Source organism: Suncus etruscus, chromosome 10 (genome assembly GCF_024139225.1).
Source record: "Suncus etruscus isolate mSunEtr1 chromosome 10, mSunEtr1.pri.cur, whole genome shotgun sequence".
NCBI classification, from domain to species: domain Eukaryota; kingdom Metazoa; phylum Chordata; class Mammalia; order Eulipotyphla; family Soricidae; genus Suncus; species Suncus etruscus.
The window spans coordinates 58,387,591-58,399,949 of NC_064857.1; the positions used below are offsets into that span (position 1 = coordinate 58,387,591).

The following is a 12,359-nucleotide window of genomic DNA, read 5'->3' on the forward strand; positions in this document are numbered from 1 at the left end:
TAAAATAAGGGTAGTGTGATATATTATTTGTTAAAGACTATCCATTGAATAAGAGTCAACATTTTTGCTATCCCATATAAAGGAGAAACAAGGACAGAATAAAATGGGGTTGTTTGTTTTTCAAGCAGAATTTCAAGAAAACATGAAGGAACCAGGACTTAAGGCATTTCCAGTATTTTCATTCCAAGTCTTCCCAGTATATGAAAAAAGTAAAAATTGACATCTAAGTTTAAAATTGACTCCAGTATAAGCGTTGGATTTAGAATATGGACCATGAAATCGTGTTTTAGGATAAGTTCAGATCAAACTGGTAGTTCCAGAAACCTTTATTAAAATTTAGTTTGATGGGACTAGAAAGATGGCAAAGTGGATAGGGTGCTTGCTTGGCATGTGGCTGATCCTGGTTGACTCCCCAGAGTCATACATGGTCCCCTGAGAAGCACCAGAGAGGTCTCTGAGCACTTAGTCAAGAGAAGCCTTGAGCACCACTGGTTATGGTTCAAACACCAAAACCCAACAATAACACCTAAAATTTAGCTGGAAAATGTCCATTTTGATGTTCATGATGTATCTTTAAGATCCTCTCATTAGATATAAAGGAAAACTAAGGTTTTGAGAGAATTGAAATCCTGAACTTTATTTAATACAAGACACAGAAGGAAATCTGTCTACTACATTTTGCATATTATTGTATCTGAAGGATAGGCAACTGTACTATCTGAAGGAAATGCACAAAACATTAATGAAATTGTATTGGCAAAATAATTCAATGTCAAAGAGATGTAAGAATTATGATAAACCTGTAGTAAACCATGTCGAGATACCCAACCTTCTCTAATATGCATCAGGCCCAATTTTCTGAACCTGAAATCAACAATATTTTCTTTTCTAAAGCGTTTTTAACAATGTTTTTGCAAATTTTTGAAATTTACTTTGATACATGCCAAATTTTATCAATGCAGAAATCCCTCCACATCTTTATATTAAACTATAAAACTAAACATCTTGATGATGTACCTGTTGCTATAATTATATTAGTGGCCACTGAAATATATATGAAATAGGCATGAATATAGGTTCAGGCATAGTAGATAAGGGTCAAGTAAATTTGTGTGAAATTTCACAAAAATAGGCCGGAGGGTAGAGCAAGAGTAAGGCGTCTGCCTTGCAAGTGCTAGCCTAAGACTGACTGCCGCAGTTGGATCCCCTGGCGTCCCATATGGTTCCCCCAAGCCAGGGGCGATTTCTGAGCGCATGGCCAGGAGTAAACCCTGAACAACAAACAGATGTGCCCCCCTCAAAAAAAAAACAACGAACAAAAACAAAAAAAGAAAAAAGAAAGAAAAAGAGTCATGTTTTGGGCTGGAGAGATAGCATGGTAAGGCGTTTGCCTTTCATGCAGAAGGACTTGTTTCGAATCCTGGCATCCCATACGGTCCTTGTGCCTGCCAGGAGCGATTTCTGAGCTTAGAGCCAGGAGAAACCCCTGAGCGCTGCTGAGTGTGATCTAAAACCATTCTTTTTTTTTTTTTTTCTCACAAAAATAGATAATTCATAAAAACAAAACTTTCACTTTCTTTTGCGATATGGCATTGTGCTATGGCATAAATCTCAACAATAATGCTTAATATAAAATCTTATTTCATGAAATAATATATGTGCTATTGTGATATTTAAATCTCTAAAAAATTTTTTGTGTGTGTTTTGGGCCACACCCGGTGACGCTCAGGGGTTACTTCTGGCTATGCACTCAGAAATAGCTCCTGGCTTTGGAGGCCATATAAGATGCTGGGGATGAAACCGAGGTCTGTCCTGGATCAGCCACGTGCAAGGCAAATGCCCTACTGCCGTGCTATTGCTCTGGTCCCTGCTCTTCTATATTTATGTATTTATTTTTGGTTTGTAGGCCACACACGTCACGCTCAAGGGTTACTTCTGGCTTTGTGCTCAGAAATCACTCCTGGCTTGGGGGACCACATGGAATGCTGAGTATTGAACCCAGGACCTTCCTGGGTCAGCCACATGCAAGGCAAACACCTTACCGCTGTGCTAGCACTCCAGCCCCAAATCTTTTTAAATTTGTAAATCTTAGTCTGAATATTTATATTTTTTTCTGAACATACTATTACACAAACAAAAATTTATAGCAAGAAATTTCTGTTTCCAATGTTATTAAGCACACATCAGATATCAGCAGTATAACTATCTTACACTGGGGTATTTCTTCTAACAGATCATAAGATTTCTATTTGTCATGGATGAATGGATGTCAACTCACTTCCTTGTTCTTGTGTTGCCTGCATGTCAGTCTCTGTGTGAATATCGTTTCTCATTTCTTTCAGCAAGATTTGACAACAGGACAATTTAGTCCCCTTCTGTGCACACATGATTTCTGCTCTCCACAATTTTCTTTCAAAATCACTTGTGATTGTATTTCATTGATCTTTGTGTTCTTTCTGTGAGGGGATGATCCTCATGGGCATTTGTTCTTTCCAGCAATATTTATGGAGAAACTTTGGTTCTAAGTGTCTAAGAGGCTAGTTTGTAAGACAAACATCAGAGCTTTCTTTTCAGCTCCTGAGTAATTCAAATTGAGAAACAAATGCTATATCTTACCTATAATTTTCAACATACGAGAGTCTATCTATTATATTACAAATATAATAATAGTGTTAAAAATCACTGCACTCTTTTTGGTCTCATTATCTTCACTTATCAAAAATAATATGGGATAGTGTTGGAGAGATTACACAGTGGATAAGGTGCTTGTTTTACACATGACCAACCTGTGTTCAATTTTTGGCACCCTACACAGTCCACTGAGTCCACTGGAAGTGATCTTTGTGGACAGAGATAGGAGAAAGGCCACACACTTACACAGAGACACACACACACAGACACACACACACACACACACACTAAGATCAAGAGCAACTGGGGCTGCCGAAATATCAAAATGGGTAGGGTGTTTACCTTCCATGTGGCCAACAAAGGTTGGATCCCTGGCATTCCATGGGGATCTGCCAGGAGTAATTTCTGAGCTCACAGACAGGAGTAAACCCTGACCACTGCTGGGAGTGGCCCTCAAACAAAACAAAACAAAAAGAAGATCAAGAGCAACTGATTAAAATGAACATAGAGATCAGACAAATATGCCCAAAGGATGAAACACTCTTCTTTGTCAAAACTGGTGCCATAAAAAACTGACAAAAATAAAAAATCTTACTATAGTGCAAGTTAAGTGGTGAAATAGTGAGACTATTTCCTATACTTTTTCTAGAATAGTCATGGAAGATGGAGAATATAATAAATTATCGGCCATTCATTCTGGTGAAAGGGTTGAATATTGCGAATAGTTTACTGTAGTCCAATCAGGATTGATTCTTGTTTTCCTTTTGGAAACCTACTTGGCCAGGTGCTGATTGGTCAAGCTCAGTTTGTTCCTGGTTCTATGCTCGAAGTAACCCCTGGTGTTCCTCAGGGGATCATTTATGTTGCCATCTTGATAATGGATCAGCAGCATTCAAGGCAAGCAATTTACCCCTTCACTATCTCTCTGTTTCCCCAATCAGGACGTTTAAGTGAAAGCAAAATTATCTAGAATTTCTTCAGCAAGATAAATTTCACACCTGTATTAGCTTATGATGTCTGAATGAAAGAACGTACTCTGATTTCCAACAATAAGCTATATTTAGCTTAGATCTCTGTGGTTTCTTTTCTTTTCTTTTCTTGTCTTTTTTTTTTTTTTTTTTTTGGTTTTGGTTTTGGTTTTGGTTTTGGTTTATGGGCCGCACCAGGTGGTGCTGGCTCTGCACTGAGAAATCACTCCTACTAGGCTCAGGGGACCATTTGGGATACCAGGGATCAAACCCAGACTGGCTGCTTGCAAGTCAAATGCTATACCTGCTGTGCTATAGCTCCTTCTCTAGGGCCTCTGTTATTTTTAACTCATTTTTTTTAAAACAATATCTTTATTTAAACACCATGATTACAGCCATGTTTGTAGTTGGGGTTCAGTCATAGAAAAGAACACTCCCCCCTTTATCAGTGCAACCATCCCACCATTAATGCCCTCCAGATGCCTCCTCCATCACCTCCTGCCTGTATTTGAGACAGGCATTTAATTTCTCTCACTCACAATCATTTTCACATTGTCATGATAGTTGTTAGTGTAGTTATTTCTCTAAATTCACTCAACCCTTTGTGGTAAGCTTCCTGTTAAGAACTCAGTTCTCAAGCCCTCTTGTAAAACCATCTAGTCTCCAGACTATTAAAGTGGAACTTCTATTCTGCAGGTTTCCTGCAGAAACATCATTTTAATAAAATTTTTGAATCTGTCTTCTCTGCATGAATAAGTTATTTTCCCTTCTCTATCCTATCTTGCCCTTTGACAAAGATCTGCCCTATCTCAAAGGACTGTGTGAAGACCAATGTCAGAGTGGTTGCTAAAATCCTAGTGTTTTAAGTCATTTTCAACATTATTTCTTTTTACTTCTTTAAGAGGCATCCTTTTAGAAGGAAATGCAATAGTAGTCAAAATTCTGTGTTTACACTAATAACTATTATAATTTTATTTCTTTCATAAATATAATGGAATATTAACTGTAGATGTCAATTAAAAATTATCTCAGGAATATTCTCTTAAAATAATGTATTAATTTTAAGAAATGAGGTTTACTTTGTTTTTTAAAATGATTATTGTGCTGGAGAGATAGTACAGCAGATAAGGCATTTGTCTTGCATGATGCTGGCCTGGGTAACATCCCTACCATCATATTTGGTCTCACAAGCCCTGCCAGAAGTAAACCCTGAGCAGAATCTAGAATATGCCTGTGGAACAACACATGCAGGATCCAAAACAAACAAAGCAGGTCCAAGTAATAATAATAATCAATAGGAGCCGAAGCGGTGGAGCAGGGCATAAGGAGTTTGTCTCCCTTGACTTTGCTAGCCTAGGATGGACTGCGGTTCAATCCCCTGCATCCCATATGGTCCCCCAAACCAGAAGCAATTTCAGAGCACACAGCCAGGAGTAACCCTTGAGCATTACCAGGTGTGGCTGAAAAACCAAAATAAATAAATAAATAAATAAATATTATAAGTGTGATGGAAACATTTTATAGTAGAATGCTACTTTCTGAAATTATAATTTTGAAGGTGTTGGTACAGAAAAAAATAGCTATTTTAAATTTATTTTTATAGCAAAAGCAAATAAAGAAATAAGGACATTTCCTTATATTTTGATAGACAATGAATGAAAGAAAAATTAATTACTTTATTATTAGAAAATACAGCAGTTGTTTTCATTCTTAATTTACTATACTTGATTTAGCAACTTAAAATTTTTAAGTTTGTATTTATTGATGACCTTTTTATTTATTTATTTATTTTGTTTTTTGGGCCACACCCAGTGAAGCGTAGGTGTTACTTCTGGCTATGAGCTTAGAAATCACTCCTGGCTTGGGGGACCATATGAGACACTGGGGATCAAACTGCAGTCCATCCTAGGTTAGGATGTGCAAGGCAGATGCCCTACCGCTTGCACCACTGTTCTGGCCCATTTTTTAATTATTTTAAAATACTTTATTCTTCAAAATTACAAACATGTTTGCAGTTGGGCCTCAGTCATATAAAGAACAGCTTCATTCACCTATGCAATGTTCTCACAACCATCTCTCTCCCCCTACCGCCTGTATTCAAGACTGGCATTCTATTTCTCTCACTCATTAACATTGTCATGGTAGTTGTTAGTGTAGTTATTTATCTATCTGTATTCATCACTCTTTGTGGTGGGCTTCCCATTATGAGCCTGTCCTTTCAGCTCTAATCTCTATTGTCTCTGAGTATTATTACAATAATGACTTTTATTTTTCTTAAAATCTATAGATGAGCGAGACTATTCTGTGTCTCTCTGTCTCCCTTAGACTTATTTCCACTCAGCATAATAGTTTCCATATTCATCCATGTATAAGAAACTTCCATGACTTCATCTCCTCTGACGGCTGCATAGTATTCCATTGTGTATATGTACATCAGTTTCTTTAGCCACTCATCAGTTGTAGGGCATTTGGGTTGTTTCCAGGCTACTGTAAATAGTGCTACAATCAATATAGTTGTGCAGAGGTATTTTTGCGTTGTGTTTCTGTGTTCCTAGGGTACATCCCTAGGAGTGATATAGCTGGATCATAGGGGAGCTCAATGTCGTTTTTTTGAGGAATCTCCATATTGTTTTTTCTGCCACACCCGGTGATGCTCAGGGGTTACTCCTGGCTATGTGCTCAGAAATTTCTCCTGGATTGGGGGACCATATGGGACACCAGGTGATTGAATCACGCAAGGCAGACACCTTACGGCCTGTGCCACCTCTCCAGCCCCTCCATAATGTTTTTTTTTTTTTATAAAGGTGGGACTAGACGGCATTCCCACCAGCAGTGAATGATATTTTCTTTCTCTCCACATCCCCGCCAACACTTATGTTCTTATTCTTTGTGATGTGTGCCAGTCTCTGTGGTGTAAGATGATACCTCATTGTTGTTTTGATTTGCATCTCACTTAAGATTAGCGTTGTGGAGCATTTTTTTCATGTGTCTTTTGGCCATTTGTAGTTCTTCTTTGAAGAATTGTTTGTTCATTTCTTCTCCCCATTTTTGATGGGGCTAGGTGATTTTTTTCTAGTTAAGTTCTATTAGTACCTTGTATATCTTAAATATTAGCCCCTTATCTGATGGGTATTAGGTGAATAGTTTCTCCCATTCTATGGGTGGCCTTTGTATCTTAGTCACTATTTCTTTTGAGGTGTAGAAGCTTCTCAGTTTAATATATTGTATATTAATGTTATATAGTATATGTATTAATAACTATTTATTGATGACCTTTTGATACGGACTATGTATATTTATTTTTTGGTTTTATTGTATAAACATAATTAAACTTCTTTTTTCAAATAAGGTTAAAGCCTCATTTTCTCTTCAAACTTTCCATGAATAGAAGGAAAAATTTATAAACAACACACCTTATAACTTTGGCATTTCTTTCCAGATATCCCGTAAGCTATGCTGATCTATAGATTGGTAGCTATTATGGTGTTAATTATGAAATACAATCTTGCTTCATGTTATTTGAATCACTGTCACATGTTCAAAAGGATGAGAACAGGTTGAATAATGTGGTCTTATGAGAATTTATTCCTGGTAAAGTTAATAATAAGCTCATGCTTCCAAGAAAAACAAATTATCCTTAGAAATATTCATAAAATATCCTGTCTTATCTAAATGTAATATTTCAAAGATTTTCACTTTTATGAAGGTTCCTTGCATGGTCAAGATATATAAAGCATTGAAGAAAAAGAGCTTTCTTGATATTGCTTAAAACCAGTTCCAAGTCAGGGTAATGCAGATAATTTTCTAAAACAGCCTGATATTTGTCATTATCTATTAATAAAATGAAAAACTAGAACATTACAACTTATAACTGGAAATAATATTTATAAATCTTGAAGAACTAAACCAAATATAGAATGCACCAGAAGCACAATTTTCTTCAATTTTGTAGAATTGCCTCTTACTATAGGAGACAGTTTTGAAGATGGCAATAGTTCTGAAAATTAATGATTGCAAAACTCAGATAAACTTGGAGATTTATTATTTTCTGTAGAGGACTACATGTCTGTAGACAAACACTAGGTGATTTGAGTTTCTGCGTTAGAGGAACAAGTGTGTTACACTAATTCCTCCAAGGGTTTTTCTAAATTCCTATTTCCATTACTTATGTTAATCCTCTTAGGTTTTATTGTTAGAGGGTACAAGCTTTTAACCTTTAGAAAACCAGTGTGTCTCTCTTGGTTTGACAAGTGATCATTCTTTCCTAGTGCAGTACGTCTAGTCTGTTTCAGTACAGGGTTTGGAGAACTGTCGTAAAGTGCTAATTTCCAGAACACCTTTTATAAAAAATAATATTAAAGAATATGTTTGTTAAAAGTCATTTTAAAAAATAATCACATCTGGATAAAGCCTTATGTGCTGTAACCTTTCCTTGAAGAAGTTGTTCTTTTTTCCATAGTATTATGTTTTCTTGTTTATTTATTTTATTTCAAAAAAGAAAGAATTGAAGGAGCCTCAGGAGGATTGTTCAACAAGGCATGAACCAGAACTCAACCATAAGCAGGTGGGATGCTCTGGATGGAGAGAAGTGAAGACAGAAAGAAGGAAAAAAAAGAAAGGAAGGAAAGAGGGAGGGAAGGAAGGAAGTTAGGAAAGAAGGAAGGAGGGTAGGGAGGGAAGAATGAAAAGGAGGAGAGAAGAATGGAAAGGAGGAAGGGAGGGAGTGATGAAGGAAGGAAGAATAGAAAGGGGGAAGGAAGTGAGGGAGGAAAGAACAAAGAATGGAAAGGAGGAATGGAGGGAGGAAGGAGGGACGGAAGAAAGGAAGGAGGAAGGATTGAAAGAAGGAAGAAAGGGAGGAATGGAGGGAGGGAAGGAGAAAGGGAGGAAGAAAGGACCATCATAGCCCTGGAGGAAGAGTAAAGCAAAATCTCAGCTCTGTAAATCTCAGTGTTTGGACCAGATACAGAAAGAGCAACTAGTTTCTCAGCTCTGAGCTCCGAGTAAATAAAAACAGAATTCAAAGACCAAAGAGGCCCTTGTCAGTGTAAGAAGTTGATTTTAAGCACTGGTGCAGGAGTGAGGACTTTGAAAATTTCTTGGGACTACCCACCTTTATTTCTTTCCTAATTTCTTGCAAGATGCTTTGTCTAGAGTCTAGAAAGGTATCCACTACCTTTGCCAGGTAACAAAATCTATGTCCTGAGAAATGAAATCAAGCAAAGGGGAGGAAAAGGTTAGTGATGACCATTTCTGTTCTTGTATCTTCAAACTGCAAAGAAATGCATTGTAATTTGTAAAATAAATCCCACTTTGTGAAATCATCTCACCTATCGTATTTCTAACCCCCCCTGCCCCCCACAAACAGGTCTGAAGCAGATAGGATAGCTGCGAAGAATTAATGAACCAAGCCACTCAAGAGAAAGTCATGGAGTCAGTGGCTTCTTCCCTCCTGGTCTTCATGAGCCCGGTCAAACTGACTTTTCTTTATTCTCCCAGGACAAATTCAACCAGGCTGGAGATAGTAGAGTGAGATCCAGGTGGACTTTTACAGATCAAATGAATAGGTCTAAAGGAAAAAAGAAAGATGGGGAATGCCTTTGTTTTGGGTTAATAGCTGTGTCATCTTACAGTAATATTGTCACTGTCTGGAATTATATATTAGTGTATTGTATATTATTTCTATATAGGACATTTCTTTCTCCAGCCAAGTATAGAGATTTCAACAGTCCACTACCAACTTTCAGCATTAGTCTTTCTCAGTCCCAGATCCCCTCCCCATTGTGGATCAGCCTTCTTTGTCCTCTGTTCATTCATCTGGGAATCCCATCCAGTCCTGGGTCGCTGTGGCTTATTCCCTTCTTTGCAGTTCCATCTTTTCGCCCTCCACTCAGCAGGGTGGCTCTTCACCCTCACCTCCTCCTGGGCATGTGGATACAGAGCTCTCTGGGGGGGGTGGTGGTGGTGGTAGTCCTGTTCTTCCTGTTCTGAGTCTTCTAGAGGTGACAGACTCTAGGTTTCCTGGGGGGTTGGTTCCTCACCCTTTTCGCTTTTCTGGCGCTTTAGCTCCTCTTGAAGAGGTTTACTAGTCTCACTACCCAGCTTTTCAGTTGCATGCCTTTCCCCCAATCCCTCTCCAAAGCGCACTCTCTCCCCATCTCTCTTCTTCACTGGATGATCACAAGCAGCCACCAGCAGAGCTCTAGGATTTGCTGGGAATACAGAAGCCTCCGAAAGAGTCCTGGGGCGCGGGATCCACAACCCCAGCACCAGGACTCAGCTCAGGGGTGACGGAAGATCTGTTTTCCTCATTTCCATTTGCCTGCAGGAGACCCCAGACCCGCACCCGCACGATCCGGGCCTCCGCGCCCCCAGCGCGCGCGCGCGTCCACTGGGGCCTCCGAGCGCGCCACCGCCTGTCGCCGCAGCAGCAGGTGCTTTGGAGGTGGCGCGCGGTGGCAGCACGGGCTCGGGGTGCTCGGAGGGGGAGCACACCCCTCCCCTCCCCTTCGGCCTCGTCCCTTTTCAGTGTGGAGGTGACCCCCGGGACATCAGCCCCGAGGTACCCGCTCGCTCCCCGCCCCGCCACGTCGGAGTCCCAGTTCAGGCTTCGGCTCTGGGGATACGGGATCTGCGGTGGAGCCCCAGGATGTGGGGGCCACGGCCTCCTGGGCCCCCGCCGGCAGCAGAGCCTCAACCCCGGTGGGTCGCCCCATCTGGGCCCCAATGGCCACCTCCTCCAGGAACGTCCGGGCTTTTTGTCCCCCGACCCTTCGGGCTCAGCTGAGTCTGGCAACTCCGGGCCCGCGGGATCAGATCAGAGAGAGAGGGGCGCGCGTCCCCGAGTCCCTGGGGTGGGTTAGCATCTGAGAGAGAGAGAGAGAGAGAGAGAGAGAGAGAGAGAGAGAGAGAGAGAGAGAGAGAGAGAGAGAGAGAGAGAGACAGACAGACAGACAGACAGACAGACAGACAGACAGAGACATACAGAGAGACAGAGAGAGACAGACACAGAGAGACAGAGAGAAAGACAGAGAGAGAAACAGAGAGACAGAGAGAGAAGGCAGACGACCTCCGCCATCGGCTTGGCTGGGGTGAAAAAGAGCCAAACTTTGGAGGTCCTGGTCCTGCCCTCGGGCGCGCCCACCTCGGGGTTTCCAAGCCGGAGACCCCGGCTCAGAGCGACTTTCGGAGCCCCTAGAAAGAGTGGAGCCGCTGTTGCTGCTGGCCAGATGGCAGAAGAGGGGGTGGGGATGCTCAATCCGGAACCCCGCAAAATGGATCATTAACCCCCCCCCCCCCCCACCCAGGGAGGAGCGCCCCCGGCCTCCCCGTCGCCTCCACGCGTCCTTTTTGGGCACCGAGGCGCAGCTAGCAACCGGCCCCGGGGCGGCGCACCTTCCTTCTCCCCGACCCGGGGACCCTCCCCACCTTCCCCCACAGCCCCCAAACACTCTCGATCCCACGCCCACCACCCACCCACCCACCTACCCACTCCCGGCCTCTGCCCTGCGACTCGCCCTCCGGCTCCGGGGTTCCTGGAGGGGCGCGCAGCCCCCGACGATGACTCAGGCGCCCGCTGGGTAACTAAGTCGGCGGGCTCGGCCCTCACCCGCCCCCCGGATCCCATCCCAGCACCCAGCACCCCACCCCTCCGCGGACGCCCACCCTGCTGCGCCCCGCCAGCTCCCGCCGGGCTCGATCGAGGCCACTCGGACCCCGCCACCCACGGTGGATGGATGGATGCTCCGGGGCGCTGAGCGCGTCCTCGCCGCCGCCGCCGCCGTCGGTCCGGACTGCGCCCCACTCCTCCAGTCCTCCCCAGTCCCCGGCCCCGGCTCGGACTCGGGGTGCTCCGGCCGGCGCGATGATGCAAAGGAGGAGGATCGAGCAGCCGCCCGCCCAGCTGCTGGGGCCGCCGGGCGCCCGGGTGTGAGCGAGCGTCATGGTGGGAAGGCTGCAGGCTGCGCGGCGGTGAGCGAGAGAGCGAGAGAGCGAGGGAGGGAGCGAGCGAGCGAGAGAGAGAGCGAGCAGGGGCCGAGGAGGACGCACGAGTCGGATTTGGCTGCTGGGTGGGCTCGGAGGATCTCTCTCTCTCTCTCTCTCTCTCTCTCTCTCTCTCTCTCTCTCTCTCTCTCTCTCTCTCTCTCTCTCTCTCTCTCCCCCCCACCCCCTTCCATTCCATTCTGTGCTGGGTTTGCCTATTTAAAAACCTCTCCACGCCGCGCTCTCTCTCTCCCACCCCCCACCCCCCGCCGCCGCGAGTCTTCCCCGTCTCTAAATGGAATTAGTGGGGTTCGGAGCCTCGGGGGTAACGCACAGACATGGTCCATGGACGCAGCCTGTTCCACAGTGAGTACCTCGGATTCCCCCCCACCAGCACTGCCCGGCCACTCCGGGGGCCTCCGGGAAACTTTCGGGATGGATTGCCGCAGGGAGGAAGGAGCAGCGGGACGCAGGGAGGAAAGGGAAGGGAAGGAGCCTCTTCGGTGGGGTTTTTGGGGGGCCGTGCCGAGGGGCTGCGCACGTGCCCGGGGAGCCCGGGCCGGGGAAAGGCGCATGGGGAGAGGCGGAGAAGGGAAAGGGTGAGTGAGCCTCCAGAGCCCGACTTTAGGGGGTTTCTTCATTCACCGCCCCCCTTTGGAGAACCCCAGATCTGGAGCTTGAGCGTTCGCCCGCAGGGTTGCGCGAGGTTTGGGGGGGCTGCGCGGTGCGGCGGAGCTGCAGCCTCAACTCTGTTTTAGCAGCCGAGGCTGGGGGTGA

General features: G+C 44.0%; 1 protein-coding gene across 6 annotated transcripts in view; it reads left to right on the forward strand.

Annotated features, from left to right (window-relative positions):
- The first annotated feature begins 11,099 nt into the window (after nt 1-11,099).
- NETO1 (neuropilin and tolloid like 1) overlaps nt 11,100-12,359 on the forward strand; it is a 121,002-nt gene continuing 119,742 nt past the window's right edge. For 3 of the 6 annotated variants that reach the window (XR_007499585.1, XM_049781757.1, XM_049781758.1), the window contains exon 1: nt 11,763-11,948. Coding sequence is in view for 2 of the 6 variants with exons in the window: in XM_049781757.1 (XP_049637714.1) it covers nt 11,921-11,948 (28 nt within the window). In the remaining 4 variants the exon portion in view is untranslated. Of the gene's footprint in view, nt 11,571-11,762; nt 11,949-12,359 lie in introns of those variants that run through there. The other 3 variants (XM_049781761.1, XM_049781759.1, XM_049781760.1) reach the window with 2 other exon arrangements.